At 56.5% G+C, this 20905-nt stretch overlaps 1 protein-coding gene and 1 long non-coding RNA gene across 5 annotated transcripts in view; one reads left to right on the forward strand and one right to left on the reverse strand.

Annotated features, from left to right (window-relative positions):
- LOC119951071 overlaps positions 1–4187 on the forward strand; it is a 7427-nt gene extending 3240 nt beyond the window's left edge. For both annotated transcript variants that reach the window (XR_005457486.1, XR_005457485.1), the window contains exons 2-3: positions 624–725; positions 4008–4187. This is a non-coding gene — a long non-coding RNA (uncharacterized LOC119951071). The remainder of the gene's footprint in view (positions 1–623; positions 726–4007) is intronic.
- A 2903-nt stretch (positions 4188–7090) lies between these two features.
- Positions 7091–20905, reverse strand: part of LOC119950948 — a 37574-nt gene continuing 23759 nt past the window's right edge. For 2 of the 3 annotated variants that reach the window (XM_038773960.1, XM_038773959.1), the window contains exons 9-12: positions 19088–19231; positions 9031–9195; positions 7924–8109; positions 7091–7703 (exon numbers count right to left, since the gene is read on the reverse strand). In XM_038773960.1, the coding sequence (XP_038629888.1) occupies positions 7405–7703; positions 7924–8109; positions 9031–9195; positions 19088–19231 (794 nt within the window). In that variant the 3' untranslated portion in view covers positions 7091–7404. The remainder of the gene's footprint in view (positions 7704–7923; positions 8110–9030; positions 9196–19087; positions 19232–20905) is intronic. The other variant, XM_038773961.1, reaches the window with a different exon arrangement.

The following is a 20905-nucleotide window of genomic DNA, read 5'->3' on the forward strand; positions in this document are numbered from 1 at the left end:
GGGAGTGTCGCACTGTCAAGAGTGTCAGTACTGAGGGAGTGCCGCACTGAGGGTCAGTACTGGGAGTGTCGCACTGTCAGAGTGTCAGTACTGAGGGAGTGCGCACTGAGGGTCAGTACTGAGGGAGTGCCGCACTGAGGGTCAGTACTGAGGGAGTGCGCACTGTCAGAGGGTCACTGAGGGCCAGCTGCCCTGTTGGAATGTCAGTACTGAGGGAGTGCCGCATTATCAGAGGGTCAGTACTGAGGGAGTGCCGCACTGTCAGAGGGTCAGTACTGAGGGAGTGCTGCACTGCCAGAGGTCAATACTGAGGAGTGCTGCATTGTCGGAGAGTCAATAATGAGGGATTGACGCACTGTCGGAGGGTCAGTACTGAGGGAGTGCTGCACTGTCGGAGGGTCAATACTGAGGGAGTGCTGCATTGTCGGGAGTCAATACTGAGGAGTGCTGCAATGTCGAGGGTCATACTGAGGGAGTGCCGCACTGTCGGAGGGTCAGTACTGAGGGAGTGCCGCACTGTCGGAGGGTCAGTACTGAGGGAGCGCTGCACTGTCGGAGGGTCAGTACTGAGGCAGCACCGCACTTTGTTCTAGGATTTGTGAGTTTCACCATTTCATTTCCAGACAACAGTTTCTTGGGATGGTGATCGACTAATCTGCTCACAGAGGGGCGAGAAGAGAGACCGGGGTTGGACTCACTGGCTCGAGGGAAACACTCTTCACCTGGTGAGTGATTGTATCGCTAAAACATCCTCACCGGCAGAGAGGAGGCCCTGGAGGCCCATTCACATTCTTTTTCATAGATTTTACAGTGCAGAAGGAGGCCATTCGGCCGATCGAGTCTGCACCGGCTCCTGGAAAGAGCACCCTACCCAAGGTTAACACCTCCACCCGATCCCCATAACCCAGTAACCCCACCCAACACTAAGGGCAATTTTGGACACTAAGGGCAATTTAGCAATGGCCAATCCACCTAACCTGCACATCTTTGGACTGTGGGAGGAAAACCGGAGTACCCGGAGGAAACCCACGCACAACACGGGGAGGATGTGCAGACTCCGCACAGACAGTGACCCAAGCTGGAATCGAACCTGGGACCCTGGAGCTGTGAAGCAATTGTGCTAACCACTATGCTACCGTGATGCCATTCTCCCTATCATCTGTAGAGCATACTATTTTCCTGGCCTGTTTTCTGGGACCCATGTTAGCCAGGGCCTCCATTCTTAACCATGGTCCAGGCCTTGTTTATAGGTTTCCTGAGGCCCAGGCATCTTCTATCTGCTGCTGAATGCCCCATGCCTTTTCCTGTAGGCAACACATTTGACCAAGACTGGCCTCTAAGCCTCACATTTTCCCAGGCTGGTCCTATGGGATTCTTGATGCCCAGGTCCTATCTATTGGCATCTCTGTGTCCATGAACCCTTTTTCTAGGCCTCACGTTGCCCATGGCCTTGTCTGAAGGCCTCAGTTGGTCCCACGGCAAGACCGTAACCACCCTGGAATCCCTGACTTGGTCTCCAGGCCTAACATTATCCCAGAATCTGTCTCTGGAGCTGATGTGTCCCAGACTCCTTCTTATTGGCTTCACCTTGCCCAGTCCTGACATTGGTCCAGCTCTATTTTTGCTTGTTTCATTGGACATGGGGCTTCGCTGGTTAGGCCAGCATTTAATGCCCATCCCCATTAACAAAGGTGATGTTGAGCTGCCTCCATGTCTAGAGTCAACTGTCCTGTCTGTAGGCCTGATGTTGGCCCACAAGGCCTGGTCTATTGGCCTCAGATTGTCCAGGGCCTCATCTATAGGCCTTAGGGTGTCCAGGGTCTAGTCTTTAGAACATAGAAGGAGTGCGGAAGGAGGCCATTTGGCCCATCGTGTCTGCCCCGAACCACTTAAGCCCTCACTTCCACCCTATCCCCGTAACCCAATAAACCCCATCTAACCTTTTTTTGGTCACTAAGGGCAATTTATCACGCCCAATCCACCTAACCTGCACGTCTTTGGACTGTGGGAGGAAACCGGAGCACCCGGAGGAAACCTACACAGACACGGGGAGAACGTACAGACTCCTCACAGACAGTGACCCAGCGGGGGATTGAACCTGGGACCCTGGCACTGTGAAGCCACAGTGCTACCATGCTGTCCAGGTTTAGGCCTCAGGTTGTCCAAGGCCTGTTCTATAGGCCTCATGTTGCCCACAAGGCCTGGTCTATAGGCCTCAGGTTGAACATAAAGCCTGGTCTACAGGCCTTGGGCTGTCCAGGGCATGGTCTATAGGCCTCAGGTTTTCCAAGACCTGATCTATGGATCTAAGGTTTTCCAGTGCCTGGTCCATAGGCCTCATATTGCACACAAGGCCTGGTCACTAAGCCTCAGGGGCTGGTTTGTAGGCCCAGGCTATCCAGAAGGTCTGGTCTATAGGCCTTATGTTTCTCACAAGACCTTGTCTATAGGCCTCAGTTTATCTTGGGCTTCATCTATGGGCCTCGGGCTGTCTTTGGCCTGGCTCATAGGCCTCATATTGCCCAAAGAGGCCTGGTCTATAGGCTACAGATTGTCCGGGCCTGCTCTACAGTCCTCAAGTTGTCACAGGCCTGGTCTATAGGCCTCAGGTTCACTGGGAAATGGTCTGTAGGCTTCCTGTAGCCCACAAGGCTTGGAACCTAGGCCTCAGGCTGATCTAGCCTGGTCTACAGGCCTCAGGTTGTCTCGGGCCTGGTCTATGGGTCTCAGGTTGTCCCAGGCCTGATCTATGGGCCTCAGATTGTCCAGGGTCTGTCCTATAGGCTTCAGATTGCCCACAAGGTCTGGTTTATAGACCTCAGGTTATCCAGGGTCTGGCCTATGGGCCTCAGGTTTCCCAGGCATATAGGACCCATGTTGCCCACAATGTCCGCTATATAGGTCTCAAGTTATCCTAGGTCTTGTCTATATGCCTCAGGTTGCCCACAAAGCCTGTCTACAGGTCTCAGGTTACCCAGTGCTTGGTCTATAGTCCTCAGGTTATCTAGGGCCTGGTCTATGGGCTTCAGGTTGTCTCAGGCCTGGTCTTTAGGACTCATGTTGCCTTGTCTATAGGCCTCATAATGCGCAGAAGGCCTGGTCTGCAGGCCTCAGGTTGTCCCCGGTCTGGTGTATACCTCAGATTGCCCATAAGGCCTGTTTGTAGGTCTCAGGTTATCCATCGCCGGTCTATAGGCCAGAGGCTGTCCAGAGCCTTGTCTATATGCCTCAGTCTGACCCACAAGGCCTGGTCTTTGGCTCAGGCTGAGTCACAAGGCCTGGTCTATCAGTCCCACGTTGGCCCACAAGGTCTGATCATTTTGTTTGGGGACTAGGGCGTGATTCTCCCAGCACTGCGCCGGGCCGGAGAATTGCCGCAACCACGCCACGCCGCCCTGATGCCGGCGCGCGATTCTCCAAGGTGCAGAGAATCGGTGCCAACGGTGCGGTCACGGGCCGCTGTACGAGGCCGGGCCGCCGATTCTCCGTCCTGGATGGGCTGAGCAGCGGCGCAGAAAAAGCAGAGTCCTGCCGGCGCCGTCCACTCTTGGTCGCTGCCGGCAGGAACTCTGCGTGAAGGTTTGGGGGGGGCGGCCTGTGGTGGGGGGGGGGGGGGGGGGGGGGGGGGGCTCCGATAGGGTCTGGTACGCGATTGGGGCCCACCAATCAGCGGGCCGGCCTCTCCTCCTCCCGGGCCTACTTTATTGCGCATTCCGGCCCTAGAACCCCCGCGCCATGTTGTGTCGGGGCCGGCGCGTTCCGTAAAGCCACCGCGCATGTCGCCGCCCCCCTAGTGCGCACCAGGAAGTGAGGCTGGAGCAGCATGAACCACTCCAAGCGCCGTGCTGGCCCCCTGTGGAGTGCCCGTGACCGTCCCGCGCCGTTGTGATACCTCTGTCCCACGATCGTAGACTTGCGCCCCCAAAGTCTGAGCCTGCAGGCATCAGGATTATCGGGTGTAGGCCGGTCCTTCTCTGAAGCTGCTGATGTTGTCTTTGTCTTGACAGGAGTTACGGGTTGAGGGGAGTGGTGGCCAAACAAGAGTTTCCGGAGGAAGAAGTAAAGATGACACCAGGCTATGACGGTGTCCATTCCCTGCCTGCCAGCGGGACTTTGACGTCTGTATAACGCTCCGCACCAATACCACACCTTCGAGGATGGAACTCACAATAAAACTCTGAGTTCGATTGCTTGTGGGGAGAATTTTGCTTCCACCCTCGCTCCTGGTACACACTGTACAGCCCATCATGGTACCCTGATGGCCCAGACACAAGGTGCTGAGAGGCCCTGGCTCCATTCTTGACCAGGGGCGGGCTTCTACGACCCCCCCCCCCCCCCCCCCCCACCCGGGTCGAAGAAATCGCCCAGAGTTCCGGCAGCAATCCCGCCCCCGCCCGTGTCCCGAATTCTCCGCCACCCGAGATTCGGTGGGGGTGGGAATCGCGCTGCGCCGGTCAGGGCCGAAGTCCCGCCGGAGGGAATCAAAACACCTACCTGACCGGTGGGAGCTTGGGGTCCTGGGGGTGCGCGGGGGCGATCTGACCCCGGGGGTTGCCCCCACGGTGGCCTGGCCCGCGATCGGGGCCCACCGATCGGCGGGCGGGCCTGTGCCGTGGGTGCACTCTCTTCTGCCTTCGCCATGGTCTTCACCTCACTCTGTCTCTCACTCATCTGTCTCTTTCTCTGTCTCACCTCTCTCCCTAGGACTCTCACTCTCTGTCTCCCCTATCTCTCTGTCTCCCCCACTCTCTGTCTCCCCCCTCTCTCTGTCTGCCCCCTCTGTCTGTCTCTCTCTGTCTTTCCCTCTGCCTCCCTGACTCTCTCTCTGACCCAACTTCTCTCTCTGTCTCTCCGTCTCCTCTCTGTCTCCTCTCTTTCTGTCTCTCTCTCTCTGTCTCCCCTCTCTCTCTGTCTCCCCCACTCTCTGTCTCCCCTCTCTGTCTCCTCTCTTTCTGTCTCTCTCTCTCTGTCTCCCCTCTCTCTCTGTCACCCCTCTCTCTCTGTCTCCCCCCCTCTGTCTCCCCTCTCTCTGTCTCCCCTCTCTCTGTCCTCCTCTCTCTCTGTCTCCCCTCTCTCCCTGTCTCCCCTCTCTCTGTCTCCCCTCTCTGTCTCCCCTCTCTCTGTCTCCTCTCTCTCTGTCTCCCCTCTCTCTGTCTCCCCCTCTCTCTGTCTCCCCTCTCTCTGTCCTCTCTGTCTCTTCCCTCTCTCTCTGTCTCCCCTCTCTCTGTCTCCCCTCTCTCTCTGTCTCCCCTCTCTCTCTGTCTTCTCCCCTCTCTCTCTGTCTGCCCTCTCTCTGTCTCCCCTCTCTGTGTCTCCCCACTCTCTCTGTCTCCCCTCTCTCTGTCCTCCTCTCCTCGCTGTCTCCTCCTCTTCTTGTCTCCCCTCTCTCTGTCTCCCCTCTCTGTCTCCCCCCTCTCTGTGCCCCCCCTCTCCTCTCGTGTCTCCCCTCCTCTGTGTCTCCCCTCTCTGTGTCTCACCTCTCTCTGTCTCTCCTCTTTGTCTCCCCTCTCTCTGTCTCCTCTCTCTCTGTCTCCCCACTCTGTCTCCCCTCTCTCTGTCTCCTCTCTCTGTCTCCCCTCTCTCAGTCTCCCCTCTCTCTGTCTCCCCTCTCTCTGTCTCCTCTCTCTCTGTCTCCCCACTCTCTCTGTCTCCCCTCTCTCTGTCTCCCTCTCTCTGTCTCCCCTCTCTTTGTCTCCCCTCTCTCTGTCTCCCCTCTCTCTGTCTCCCCTCTCTGTCTCTCCCTCTCTGGCTCCCCTCTCTCTCTGTCTGTCTCTCCCTTTCTCTCTCTGTCTCCCCTCTCTCTCTGTCTCCCCTCTCTCTGTCTCTCACTCTCTGTCTCCCCTCTCTCTCTATCTCCCCTCTCTCTGTCTCCCCCCTCTCTCTCTCTGTCCCCTCTCTCTCTGTCCCTCTCTCTCTGTCTCCCCTCTCTCTGTCTCCCCTCTCTGTCTCTCACTCTCTGTCTCTCACTCTCTGTCTCTCACTCTCTGTCTCCCACTCTCTGTCTCCCACTCTCTGTCTCCCACTCTCTGTCTCCCACTCTCTGTCTCTCACTCTCTGTCTCTCACTCTCTGTCTCTCACTCCCTTTCTCTCACTCTCTGTCTCTCACTCTCTGTCTCTCACTCTCTGTCCCTCGCTGTCTCCCGTCTCTCTCTGTTCCTCTCTCTCTGTCTCCCCTCTCTCTCTGTCTCCCCTCTCTCTGTCTCCCCTCTCTCTGTCTCCCTCTCTCTCTGCCTCTCACTCTCTGTCTCCCACTCTCTGTCTCCCACTCTATGTCTCTCACTCTCTGTCTCCCACTCTCTGTCTCCCACTCTCTGTCTCTCACTCTCTGTCTCTCACTCCCTTTCTCTCACTCTCTGTCTCTCACTCTCTGTCTCTCACTCTCTGTCTCTCACTCTCTGTCTCTCACTCTCTGTCCCTCGCTGTCTCCCGTCTCTCTCTGTCCCTCTCTCGCTGTCTCCCCTCTCTCTGTCTCCACTCTCTCTCTGTCTCCCCTCTCTCTCTCTCTGTCCCCTCTCTCTCCCTGTCTCCCCTCTCTCTCTGTCCCTCTCTCTCTGTCTCCCCTCTCTCTCTGTCCCTCTCTCTCTGTCCCTCTCTCTCTGTCTCCCCTCTCTCTCTGTCTCCCACTCTCTGTCTCTCACTCTGTCTCCCACTCTCTGTCTCCCACTCTCTGTCTCCCACTCTCTGTCTCCCACTCTCTGTCTCCCACTCTCTGTCTCCCACTCTCTGTCTCTCACTCTCTGTCTCTCACTCTCTGTCTCTCACTCTCTGTCTCTCACTCCCTTTCTCTCACTGTTTCTCACTCTCTGTCTCCCACTCTCTGTCTCTCACTCTGTCTCTCACTCTCTGTCTCTCACGCTCTGTCTCTCACTCTCTGTCACTCTCTCTGTGTCTCTCTCTCCCGCTATGTCACTCAGTGACAGGGAGAGAGGGTAGAGACAGAGGAGATGGCGCTCTGAGCTCAGTGTGAACATTCCATTGCTGTGGCTCTGATGGGGAGCTTGGTCTGGGAGGTGAGTGGGTCTGGTCCCCTCACGTCATAAGGCCTGTGTCGAACCCCTTTGCCAAAGTCACAATAAAACAGACAAACAGTTCTGTAACAAATTGTAACATTATATTTCAGACAATATCACAGCAGTGAGCCACCAAGGCAAGTCCATAATTGAGTTGTAACGACAGCGAGCGTCCCCTAGATCGACCTGATTTCTGTTCCATCAGAAGTCTCAGTTTGAGTATTGCTCATAAATAAACGCTGCGATTTTTGGGAGATAGTTCAATGATCGGGTAAAGGCTGTTCAGCCCCTTTTGGGCCAGGCTCGCTGTTAATCGAGCCTGGTTCTGATCAGCCCCTTGATCGGAGTCATCAACCCCGTTGCCAAAATCCCTCAATCCCTTCCATCGACCATTCACCCCGTCCACTCGTCCTCCTCGGGCTGTAGGTTGGACCCAGAGGGATGCTTCCCGACCTGGCTCGGGCACGACACACTCTTGCCGATCAACTGTTGCGTGTCGAAGCCACCTCCTCCTGTTCCTCCCAGGCCGCCGTCACTCTCGGGCCGCCGGCACCACTCAGGGTTGGGTGGGGATATCAGGATAGCCAAGGGGCCAAGCGTTGTGTGACGGTTCCCTGAATTGAAGATCTCGGAGGCGGTCATGGTGGGCGGGCCCTGGCCGGACTGGACGTGGCTGGCAGCTGGGACAGCTCCTGGTGGAGAGAGAGGGGAAAAAAAGACAAACTAAGCATGGATTGGCGAGGGAGGGGTAGAGCGATGGCCCGCACAGTCGAATTGGCGTTTCGGACATCCGCTCGGCGCTTTTCTTTCTGGCTTAACTCGCAGGACCTCCCACTCTCCAAAGGTGCAGAGGATGCCCCAGCAGTCCAGATTGAGGAGAGGGGGGCTGGGAGTCAGGGATCTTGGCCTCACCTGCTAGTCCTTGGTGGCTGTAGTCCTGACTCCTCTCATGGGTGCTCTTCAGGCTCTGGGCCTCTGTCTGCATGATTGCCGAATCCTGGCCTACGGCTGCAAGCTGCTGCCCAGCAGTGCAGGGGAGCACTGGGGCGCAACCCCATACCTTATCGGGTAAGGGCGGAGGGCCATCTACAGCGGAATCTGTCCAGAAGAGAGTAGCGGTTAGAATGTAGGCTCCATTAACGGGGTCTGCGGTGGGTTAGCAGCTCGATTTGCGAGTCATCGCCGCCTGGGCCCGATTCCCTCTGTCCCTCCCAGCTCTCTGCTCACCCACCCAGCGATATTCAGAATCCTTCTGGAAAACTGAACCAATCCGGAATCTGTGAGAAACCGGCTGCAATGAGTCCCATTGACAGAGTTGTGCGAATTGGACGCAGGAAGCACGGTAGTACAAGTATATAGCACTGTGGCTTCACAGCGCCAGGGTCCCAGGTTCGATTCCCGGCTGGGTCACTGTCTGTGTGGAGTCTGCACGTTCTCCCCATTTCTGTGTGGGTTTCCTCCGGGTGCTCCGGTTTCCTCCCACAAGTCCCGAAAGATGTGCTGTTAGGTGGATTAGCCATGCTAAATTGACCAAAAATGTTAGGAGGGGTTATTGGGTTATGGGGATAGGGTGGAAGTGAGGGCTTAAGTGGGTCGGTGCTGACTCGATAGGCCGAATGGCCTCCTTCTGCACTGTATGTTGTGATTAGCACAATTGCTTCACAGCGCCAGGGTCCCAGGTTCGATTCCCCGCTGGGTCACTGTCTATGCGGAGTCTGCACGTTCTCCCCGTGTCTGCGTGGGTTTCCTCTGGGTGCTCTGGTGTCCTCCCACAGTCCAAAGATGTGCAGGTTAGGTGGATTGGCCGTGATAAATTGCCCTTAGTGTCCAAAATTGCCCTTAGTGTCCAAAATTGCCCTTAGTGTTGGGTGGGGTTACTGGGTTATGGGGATAGGGTGGAGGTGTGGGCTTGGGTAGGGTGCTCTTTCCAAGAGCCGGTGCAGACTCGATGGGCCGAATGGCCTCCTTCTGCACTGTAAATTCTATGATTCTATGTTCTAAGCAGATGCGGTGGCTTACCGGTCTCCAGGTTGCAGTAGTCAGGATCGTCGGAAGATAGGCTGTGTAGACTTAGGACCTCCCTCAGCTCCCGGCCAACCTGCTCAGGATCACAGTGAGGCCGGGGGTCCGGTTGTCCCTTGCAGATCTGGAGTGAACGCGACTTCCCTCGGGAGGTGGTGACTCCTGTAGGAGAAATGGAACGCTCGGATTATACACCCTCACTGTGTTGTGACAGGCTCGATCTCAAAGCCCACGGTGCTGGGACCTCGTATCCAGGGTGGGGATGGAGGGAGTGGAGAGGAAAGAAAGACGGCATCAGGTTGCCGAACAGATTTTGCCGTGATCTCCGAGAGTCAGTACAGAGGGAGCAGAGGGGCGGCACGGCGGCACACTGCTACCTCACAATGTTGAATCCAGGCCCCAGGATCACTGTCAGTGTGGCGTTTGCATATCCTCCCCGTGTCTGCCAGTGCTTCACCCACACAACCTAATGATGTGGTGGGTAGGTGGACTGGCCACACTAAATTCTGCCTTAATTGGAAAAAAGAGAATTAGGTAGTAAAAAAGTACTGAGGGAGCGCCACACTGTCGGAGGGTCATTACTAAGGGAGTACCGCACTGTCAGAGGGTCAGTACTGAGGGAGCGCCACACTGTCAGAGGGTCAGTTTGAGGGAGCGCCGCACTGTCAGAGGGTCAGTACTGAGGGAGCGCCGCACTGTCAGAGGGTCAGTACTGAGGGAGCGCCGCACTGTCAGAGGGTCAGTACTGAGGGAGCGCCGCACTGTCAGAGGGTCAGTACTGAGGGAGAGCCGCACTGTCAAGAGGGTCAGTACTGAGGGAGTACCGCACTGTCAGAGGGTCAGTACTGAGGGAGCGCCGCACTGTCAGAGGGTCAGTACTGAGGGAGTGCCGCACTGTCAGAGGTTCAGTACTGAGGGAGCGCTGCATTGTCAGAGGGTCAGTACTGAGGGAATGCCGCACTGTCGGAGGGTCATTACTAAGGGAGCACCGCACTGTCAGAGGGTCAGTACTGAGGGAGCACCGCACTGTCAGAGGGTCAGTACTGAGGGAGTGCTGCACTGTCTCGGTGTTCCAACGAGCAATGGACCAAATGGTGGACCAGTACGGGCTGCAGGCCACGTTTCCGTACTTGGACAATGTCACCATCTGCGGCTATGACCAGCAGGACCACGACGCCAACCTCCACCGTTTTCTCCAGACGGCCCAAAAACTGAACCTCACGTCCAACAAGGAGAAATGCGTTTTCCGCACAAGCAGACTAGCCATCCTCGGCTATGTCGTGGAAAACAGATCCTGGGCCCAGACCTGGACCGTATGCACCTCCCCCTCCCCCATTGCCCCAAGGCCCTCAAACGGTGCTTGGGCTTCTTTTCCTACTAGGCCCAGTGGGTCCCTCAATATGCGGACAAAGCCCGCCCACTCTTTAAGGCCACACGATTTCCCCTGTCAGCTGAGGCGTGCCAGGCCTTCAGCTGCATCAAGGAGGACATCGCCAAAGCGGCCATGCGGGCGGTGGATGAATCCACCCCATTTCAGGTAGAGAACGACGCCTCAGAGGTAGCTCTAGCAGCCACACTAAATCAGGCAGGGAGACCAGTTGCATTTTTCTCCTGTACCCTCTCCGCTTCTGAACTCCCACACTCCTCAGTCGAGAAAGAAGCACAAGCCATTGTGGAGGCTATCCGTTACTGGAGGCGCTACCTCGCAGGTAGGAGGTTCACCCTCCTCACCGACCAAAGATCGGTTGCCTTCACGTTCGATAACTCGCAAAGGGGCAAAATTAAAAATGACAAAATTCTGAGGTGGAGGATCGAACTCTCCACCGACAATTACGATATTAAATATTGACCCGGGAAGCTCAACGAGCCTCCGGATGCCCTATCCCGCGGGACATGCGCCAGTGCGCAGATCGACCGATTAAAAGTCATCCACAATGACCTCTGCCACCCGGGGGTCACCTGGCTCGCCCACTACATCAGGGCCTGAAACCTGCCTTTCTCCAACGAGGAGGTAAAAGTGGTCACCAGGGACTGCCCGATCTGTGCAGAGTGCAAACCACACTTCTATAGACCAGACAGGGCCCACCTGGTCAAGGCTTCTAGGCCCTTTGAACGCCTCACGATTGATTTCAAAGGGCCACTCCCCTCAACTAACAAGAATGTTTTCTTCTTAAACGTCGTAGACGAGTTCTCCCATTTCCCATTCGCTATCCCGTGCCCCGACATGACCTCCCACACAGCCATTAGGGCCCTGCATAGCATCTTCACCCTGTTTGGTTTCCCCAGCTACGTGCACAGCGACCGGGGTTCGTCCTTCATGAGCGACGAGCTGCATCAGTACCTGCTCGACAAGGGCATCGCCTCGAGCAGGACTACCAGCTATAACCCCAGGGGGAACGGGCAGGTGGAGAGGGAGAATGCGACGGTCTGGAAGACCGTCCTACTGACCCTCCGGTCTAGAAAGCTCCAAGTCTCCCAGTGGCAGGAAGTCCTCCCAGACGCGCTCCACGCTATTAGGTCCCTTTTGTGCACGGCGACCAACCAGACCCCCCACGAGAGGCTCTTCATCTTTCCCAGGGGCACTACCACGGGGGTCTCACTTCCGGCATGGCTGAGGACGCCGGGTCCCGTACTTCTGAAGAAACACGTCAGGGGGCACAAAACCGACCCCCTTGTTGAGAAGGTGCGCCTGCTCCACTCCAACCCTCAGTACACATTCGTCGAGTTCCCTAACGGCCATCAGGACACTGTATCCCTCCGGGATCTGGCACCCGCCGGATCCAGCGCCTCCCTACCCCCACAGAAGGACCTCTCACCCTACACCCTATGCTGCCGCCCCCTTGCGCGCCCGAGCCCACGAGCTCGCTCCACCAGTTCCGCACACCCGCGCCGGCCAGCCCCCAGCGTCCCCAGTCGAACCAGGAGAGTATGAAGCTCGGATAGAACCCTCCCTGGAGTCCGCCATCGTACCCCAGCACACTACACCCATCCAGCCACCGCAAGAGGCTGCAACCCCAGTGCTCCGCAGATCTCAGCGGACAATTCGACCGCCGGACAGACGGACGTTGTAGACCACCACCCCCGCCGGACTTGATTTTTGCAGGAGGTGAATGTGGTGAATGTAATATATATATGATAATTCACACTGTCTTTGTAAGCGCAGTAGCGCTATCCAACCACTAGGGGGAGTAGCGCTGGGAGTACTCAGGAACTTGTTCTGGGCTCTACCCTTGGCTCCGCCCATGACTCCTCCCTCTAGTGCTGCTGTATAAGTACCCTTGTCCAGAGTCAGCCTGGTTCACTACGAGTTCATCAACGGGTAACAGGCTGGCTCTGAAGTAAGTTGATTAAAGCCTAGATTCATATCGGAAACACGTGTCTGGTGAATTGATGGTTCCATCATGAGTACAAGAGTACAGTTGTATCGGACTTTGGTTAGGCCACATTTGGAATACTGCGTGCAGTTCTGGTCGCCACATCACCAGAAGGATGTGGATGCTTTGGAGAGGGTGCAGAGGAGGTTCACGAGGATGTTGCCCGGTATGGAGGGGGCTAGCTATGAAGAAAGGTTGAGTAGATTAGGATTGTTTTCATTGGAAAGATGGAGGTTGAGTGGGGACCTGATTGAGGTCTACAAAATTATGAGAGGTATGGACAGAGTAGATAGCAACAAGCTTTTTCCAAGAGTGGGGGTGTCAATTACAAGGGGTCACGGTTTCAAGTTGAGAGGGGGAAAGTTTAAGGGAGATGTGCGTGGAAAGTTTTTTACGCAGAGGGTGTTGGGTGCCTGGAACACTTTGCAAGCGGGGTTGGTAGAGGCGGGTACAATAGCATCATTTAAGATGCATCACGACAGATATATGAATGGGCGGGAACAGAGGGAAGTAGATCTTTGGAAAATAGGTGACAGGTTTAGATAAAGGATCTGGATTGGCGCAGGCTGGGAGGGCAAAAGGGCCTGTTCCTGTCCTGTAATTTTCTCTGTTCTTTGTTCTATCTCTGTAACCTGCTCCAGCCTCTAAATCCTTCCCTATCTCTGTAACCTCCTTATCCCCTAAATCCCTATCTATCTCTGTAACCTCCTCTAGCCCCTAAATCGTTCACAATTTCCGTAACCTCCTCCAGCGCTCAAATCCCTCCCGAACTCGATAAATTCCTCCAGCCCCCAAATCCCTCCATATCTGTTACCACTTCCAGCGCTTAAAAACATCCCCATCTCTGTAAACTCCTCCAGCCCCTCCAAGCTGCCCTATCTCGGTTACCTCCTCCAGCCCCCAAATACCTCCCTATCCCTGTAACTTCCTCCACCCCCCAAATCCCTCCATATCTCTGTAACCTCCTCCAGCCCCTACACCCCTCCATATCTCTGTAACCTCCTGCAGCCCCTACACCCCTCCCTATCTCTGTAACCTCCTAAAGCCCCTAAATCCCTCCCTATTTCTGTAACCTCCTGCAGCCCCTACACCCCTCCCTATCTCTGTAACCTCCTCCAGCCCCTACATCCCTCCCTATCTCTGTAACCTCCTCCAGCCTCCAAATCCCTCCCTATCTCTGTAACCTTATGCAGCCCCTACACCCCTCCCTATCTCTGTAATCTCCTCGGGCCCCTACATCACTCCCTATCACTGTTACCTCCTCCAGCTCCCGACACCCCTCCCTATCTCTGTAACCTCCTCCAGCCCTCTACAGCCCACCCTCTGTCTGTAACCTCCTCCAGCCTCTACATCCCTCCCTATCTCTGTAACCTCCTCCAGCCCCTACACCCCTCCCTATCTCTGTAACCTCCTCCAGCCCCGACACCCCTCCCGATCTCTGTAACCTCCTCCAGCCCCGACACCCCTCCCGATCTCTGTAACCTCCTCCAGCCTCTACATCCCTCCCTATCTCTGTAACCTCCTCCAGCCCCGACACCCCTCCCTATCTCTGTAACCTCCTCCAGCCCCTACACCCCTCCCGATCTCTGTAACCTCCTCCAGCCTCTACAACCCTCCCTATCTCTGTAACCTCCTCCGGCCCCTACACCCCTCCCTATCCCTGTAACTTCCTCCAGCCCCCAAATCCCTCCATATCTCTGTAACCTCCTGCAGCCCCTACACCCCTCCCTATCTCTGTAACCTCCTCCAGCCCCTACATCCCTCCCTATCACTGTTACCTCCTCCAGCTCCCGACACCGCTCCCTATCTCTGTAACCTCCTCCAGCCCTCTACACCCCTCCCTATATATGTAACCTCCTCCAGCCCCTACATCCCTCCGTATCTCTGTAACCTCCTCCAGCCCTCTACAACCTCCCTATCTCTGCAACCTCCGAGCCCGGCCTCCCTCCCCATCTCTGTAACCTCCTCCAGCCTCCAAATCCCTCCCTATCTCTGTTACCTTCTGAAGCCACTAAATCCCTCCCTATTTCTGTAACCTCCTCCAGCCCCTACACCCCTCCCTATCTATGTAACCTCCTCCAGCCCCGACACCCCTCCCTATCTCTGTAACCTCCTCCAGCCCCGACACCCCTCCCTATCTCTGCAACCTCCTCCAGCCCCTACACCCCTCCCTATCTCTGTAACCTCCTTCAGCCCCCTACAACACTCCCTATCTCTGTAAACTCCTCCAGCCCCTACACCCATCCCTATCTCTGTTATCTTCTAAAGCCCCTAAATCCCTCCCTATTTCTGTAACCTCCTCCAGCCTCTACACCCCTCCCTATCTCTGTAACCTCCTCCAGCCCCTACACCCCTCCCTATCTCTGTAACCTCCTCCAGTCCCTACATCCCTCCCTATCTCTGTAACCTCCTCCAGCCCCTACATCCCTCCCTATCTCTGTAAACTCCTCCAGCCCCCTACAACACTCCCTATCTCTATAAACTCCTCCAGCCTCTACATCCCTCCCTATCTCTGTAACCTCCTCCAGCCCCTACATCCCTCCCTATCTCTGTAAACTCCTCCAGCCCCCTACACCCCTCCCTATCTCTGTAACCTCCTCCAGCCCCGACACCGCTCCCTATCTCTGTAACCTCCTCCAGCCCCGACACCCCTCCCTATCTCTGCAACCTCCTCCAGCCCCTACATCCCTCCCTATCTCTGTAACCTCCTTCAGCCCCCTACAACACTCCCTATCTCTGAACATTCTCCAGCCCCTACACCCCTCCCTATCTCTGTATACTCCTCCAGCCCCTACACCCATCCCTATCTCAGTAACCTCCTCCAGCCCCTACACCCTCCCTATCTCTGTAACTTCCTCCAGCCCCGACACCCTCCCTATCTCTGTAACCTCCTCCAGCCCCTACACCCCTCCCTATCTCTGTAACCTCCTCCAGCCCCGACACCCCTCCCGATCTCTGTAACCTCCTCCAGCCCCGACACCCCTCCCGATCTCTGTAACCTCCTCCAGCCTCTACATCCCTCCCTATCTCTGTAACCTCCTCCAGCCCCTACACCCTCCCTATCTCTGTAACCTCCTCCAGCCCCGACACCCCTCCCTATCTCTGTAACCTCCTCCAGCCCCTACACCCCTCCCGATCTCTGTAACCTCCTCCAGCCTCTACAACCCTCCCTATCTCTGTAACCTCCTCCGGCCCCTACACCCCTCCCTATCCCTGTAACTTCCTCCAGCCCCCAAATCCCTCCATATCTCTGTAACCTCCTGCAGCCCCTACACCCCTCCCTATCTCTGTAACCTCCTCCAGCCCCTACATCCCTCCCTATCACTGTTACCTCCTCCAGCTCCCGACACCGCTCCCTATCTCTGTAACCTCCTCCAGCCCTCTACACCCCTCCCTATATATGTAACCTCCTCCAGCCCCTACATCCCTCCGTATCTCTGTAACCTCCTCCAGCCCTCTACAACCTCCCTATCTCTGCAACCTCCGAGGCCCGGCCTCCCTCCCCATCTCTGTAACCTCCTCCAGCCCTCCAAATCCCTCCCTATCTCTGTACCTTCTGAAGCCACCTAAATCCCTCCCTATTTCTGTAACCTCCTCCAGCCCCTACACCCTCCCTATCTATGTAACCTCCTCCAGCCCCGACACCTCCTCCCTATCTCTGTAACCTCCTCCAGCCCGACACCCCTCCCTATCTCTGCAACCTCCTCCAGCCCCTACACCCTCCCTATCTCTGTAACCTCCTTCAGCCCCCTACAACACTCCCTATCTCTGTAAACTCCTCCAGCCCCTACACCCATCCCTATCTCTGTTATCTTCTAAAGCCCCTAAATCCCTCCCTATTTCTGTAACCTCCTCCAGCCCCTACATCCATCCCTATCTCTGTAACTTCCTCCAGCCCCGACACCCTCCCTATCTCTGTAACCTCCTCCAGCCCCTACACCCCTCCCTATCTCTGTAACCTCCTCCAGTCCCTACATCCCTCCCTATCTCTGTAACCTCCTCCAGCCCCTACATCCCTCCCTATCTCTGTAAACTCCTCCAGCCCCCTACAACAGTCCCTATCTCTATAAACTCCTCCAGCCTCTACATCCCTCCCTATCTCTGTAACCTCCTCCAGCCCCTACATCCCTCCCTATCTCTGTAAACTCCTCCAGCCCCCTACAACACTCCCTATCTCTATAAACTCCTCCAGCCCCTACACCCCTCCCTATCTCTGTAACCTCCTCCAGCCCCGACACCCCTCCCTATCTCTGTAACCTCCTCCAGCCCCGACACCCCTCCCTATCTCTGCAACCTCCTCCAGCCCCTACATCCCTCCCTATCTCTGTAACCTCCTTCAGCCCCCTACAACACTCCCTATCTCTGAACATTCTCCAGCCCCTACACCCCTCCCTATCTCTGTATACTCCTCCAGCCCCTACACCCATCCCTATCTCTGTACCTCCTCCAGCCCCTACACCCCTCCCATCTCTGTAACCTCCTCCAGCCCCTACACCCTCCCTATCTCTGTAACCTCCTCCAGCCCCTACACCCCTCCCTATCTCTGTTACCTTCTAAAGCCCCTGAATCCCTCCCTATTTCTGTACCTCCTGCCAGCCCTAGCAACCCCCCTATCTCTGTAACCTCTTCCAGCCCCTAAACCAACACCCCTCCCTATCTCTGTAACCTCCTCCAGCCTCTAACACCCCTCCCTATATCGGAACCTCCTCCAGCCCTCTACATCACCCCTCCTATTCTCTGTAACCTCCTCCAGCCTCGTACACCCTCCCCTATCTCTGTAACCTCTCGCCAGCCTCTACATCCCTCCCGATCGCTGTAACCTCCTCCAGCACCTACAACCCCTCCCATATCTCTGTAACCTCCTCCAGCCCCTACACCCCTCCCTATCTCTGTAACCTCCTCCAGTCCCCTACAACCCTCCCTATCTCTGTAACCTCCTCCGGCCCCTACATCCCTCCCTATCTCTGTAACCTCCTCGGGCCCCTACATCACTCCCTATCACTGTTACCTCCTCCCGCTCCCGACACCCCTCCCTATCTCTGTAACCTCCTCCAGCCCCTACATCCCTCCCTATCTCTGTAACCTCCTCCAGTCCCTACACCCCTCCCGATCTCTGTAACCTCCTCCAGCCTCTACACCCCTCCCTATCTCTGTAACCTCCTCCAGCCCCGACACCCCTCCCTATCTCTGTAACCTCCTCCAGTCCCTACATCCCTCCCAATCACTGTTACCTCCTTCAGCCCCCTACAACACTCCCTATCTCTGTAAACTCCTCCAGCCCCTACACCCATCCCTATCTCTGTAACCTCCTCCAGCCCCTACACCCTCCCTATCTCTGTAATCTCCTCCAGCCCCGACACCCCTCCCTATCTCTGTTACCTTCTAAAGCCCCTAAATCCCTCCCTATTTCTGTAACCTCCTGCAGCCCCTACACCCCTCCCTATCTCTGTAACCTCCTCCAGCCCCTACATCCCTCCCTATCTCTGTAAACTCCTCCAGCCCCCTACAAGACTCCCTATCTCTGTACACTCCTCCAGCCCCTACACCCCTCCCTATCTCTGTAACCTCCTCCAGCCTCCAAATCCCTCCCTATCTCTGTAACCTCCTCCAGCCCCTACACCCCTCCCTATCTCTGTAAACTCCTCCAGCCCCTACACCCCTCCCTATCTCTATAAACTCCTCCAGCCCCCACACTCCTCCCCATCTCTGTAACCTCCTCCAGACCCTACACCCCTCCCTATCTCTGTAACCTCCTCCAGCCCCCAAATCCCTCCCTATCACTGTTACCTCCTCCAGCTCCCGACACCCCTCCCTATCTCTGTAACCTCCTCCAGCCCTCTACACCCCTCCCTATATATGTAACCTCCTCCAGCCCCTACATCCCTCCGTATCTCTGTAACCTCCTCCAATCCCTACACCCGTCCCAATCTCTGTCAACTCCTCCAGCCTCTACAACCCTCCCTATCTCTGTAACCTCCTCCGGCCCCTACACCCTTCCCTATCCCTGTAACCTCCTCCAGCCCCTACATCCCTTCCCATCTCTGTAACCTCCTCCAGCCCCTACATCCCTCCCTATCTCTGTAAACTCCTCCAGCCCCTACACCCATCCCTATCTCTGTAACCTCCTCCAGCCCCGACACCCCTCCCTATCTCTGTTACCTTCTGAAGCCCCTAAATCCCTCCCTATTTCTGTAACCTCCTGCAGCCCCTACACCACTCCCTATCTCTGTAACCTCCTCCAGCCCCTACATCCCTCCCTATCACTGTTACCTCCTCCAGCTCCCAACACCCCTCCCTATCTCTGTAACCTCCTCCAGCCCTCTACACCCCTCCCTATATATGTAACCTCCTCCAGCCCCTACATCCCTCCCTATCTCTGTACCCTCCTCCAGTCCCTACACCCATCCCTACCTCTGTCAACTCCTCCAGCCCCCATACCCCTCCCTATCTCTGTAGCCTCCTCCAGTCCCTAAATCCTTCCCTTTCTCTGTAACCTCCTCCAGCCCCTAAATCCCTCCCTATCTCTGTAGCTTCCTACAGCCTCTACAACCCTCCCTATCTCTATAACCTCCTCCAGCCCCTAAATCCCTCCCTATCTCTGTAACCTCCTCCAGCCCCTAAATCCCTCCCTATCTCTGTAACCTCCTCCATATGTGTCCTCAGGATGTGATTCTCCTTACCGATGAGATGCTGTTCACTGATTGACAGCGTGGGCTTCTTCCTGCAATTGGTGCTGTCGCTGGAGAAATCTGTACAGCTGCTGTTCCCCAGGGTAGTGAGGAGATTCCCGTAGACGGGTGTCGATAACTCACTGTGCCGACTCCCTGAGAGAGCGGACCAGAGACAGATAGTCAGAGGTGTTTCTAAGTCCCATGTGCTCCTTCACATGTCTGGTAACTTAAACAGCAGATTCACATCGAAGATAAAGAGAGATGGAGAGAAAGGGCGATAGAGAAACAGGGCAATGGAGAGAGATAGACACACAGGGCGATGGGGAGAGAGAGACACAGGGCGATGGGGAGCGAGAGAGACAGGGCGATGGAGCGAGAGAGAGACAGGGCGATGGAGGGAGAGGGACAGGGCGGTGGAGAGCGAGAGACAGGGCGATGGAGCGAGAGACAGGGCGATGGAGCGAGAGACAGGGCGATGGAGAGAGAGACAGGGCGATGGAGCGAGAGACAGGGCGATGGAGAGAGAGAGAGACAGGGCGATGGAGAGAGAGAGACACAGGGCGATGGAGAGAGAGAGACACAGGGCGATGGAGAGAGAGAGACACATGGCGATGGAGAGAGAGAGAGACAGACAGGGCGATGGAGAGACAGACAGGGCGATGGAGAGAGAGAGAGACAGGGCGATGGAGAGAGAGAGACAGACAGGGCGATGGAGAGACAGACAGGGCGATGGGGAGAGAGAGAGAGACAGACAGGGCGGTGGAGAGAGAGAGAGACAGACAGGGCGATGGAGAGAGAGAGAGACAGACAGGGCGATGGAGAGACAGACAGGGCGATGGAGAGAGAGAGAGACAGACAGGGCGGTGGAGAGAGAGAGACACAGGGCGATGGAGAGAGAGAGAAAGGGACAGGGCGATGGAGAGAGAGAGAAAGGGACAGGGCGATGGAGAGAGAGAGAAAGGGACAGGGCGATGGAGGGAGAGGGACAGGGCGATGGAGGGAGAGGGACAGGGCGATGGAGGGAGAGGGACAGGGCGATGGAGAGAGAGAGAGAGAAAGGGACAGGGCGATGGAGGGAGAGGGACAGGGCGATGGAGGGAGAGGGACAGGGCGATGGAGGGAGAGGGACAGGGCGATGGAGAGAGAGAGACAGGGCGATGGAGAGAGAGGGACAGGGCGATGGAGAGAGAGGGACAGGGCGATGGAGAGAGAGACAGGGCGGTGGAGAGAGAGACAGGGCGGTGGAGAGAGAGACAGGGCGATGGAGAGAGAGACAGGGCGGTGGAGAGAGAGACAGGGCGGTGGAGAGAGAGACAGGGCGGTGGAGAGAGAGACAGGGCGGTGGAGAGAGAGACAGGGCGGTGGAGAGAGAGACAGGGCGGTGGAGAGAGAGACAGGGCGGTGGAGAGAGAGACAGGGCGGTGGAGAGAGAGACAGGGCGGTGGAGAGAGAGACAGGGCGGTGGAGAGAGAGACAGGGCGGTGGAGAGAGAGACAGGGCGATGGAGAGAGAGAGGGACAGGGCGATGGAGAGGGAGAGGGACAGGGCGATGGAGAGGGAGACAGGGCGATGGAGAGAGAGAGGGACAGGGCGATGGAGAGGGAGAGACAGGGCGATGGAGAGAGAGGGACAGGGCGATGGAGGGAGAGGGACAGGGCGATGGAGAGAGAGGGACAGGGCGATGGAGAGAGAGAGAGACAGGGCGATGGAGAGAGAGACAGGGCGATGGAGAGAGAGGGACAGGGCGATGGAGAGGGACAGGGCGATGGAGAGAGAGAGACAGGGCGATGGAGAGAGAGGGACAGGGCGATGGAGAGAGAGAGACAG

This window comes from Scyliorhinus canicula, chromosome 16 (assembly GCF_902713615.1).
Source record: "Scyliorhinus canicula chromosome 16, sScyCan1.1, whole genome shotgun sequence".
Classification (NCBI taxonomy): domain Eukaryota; kingdom Metazoa; phylum Chordata; class Chondrichthyes; order Carcharhiniformes; family Scyliorhinidae; genus Scyliorhinus; species Scyliorhinus canicula.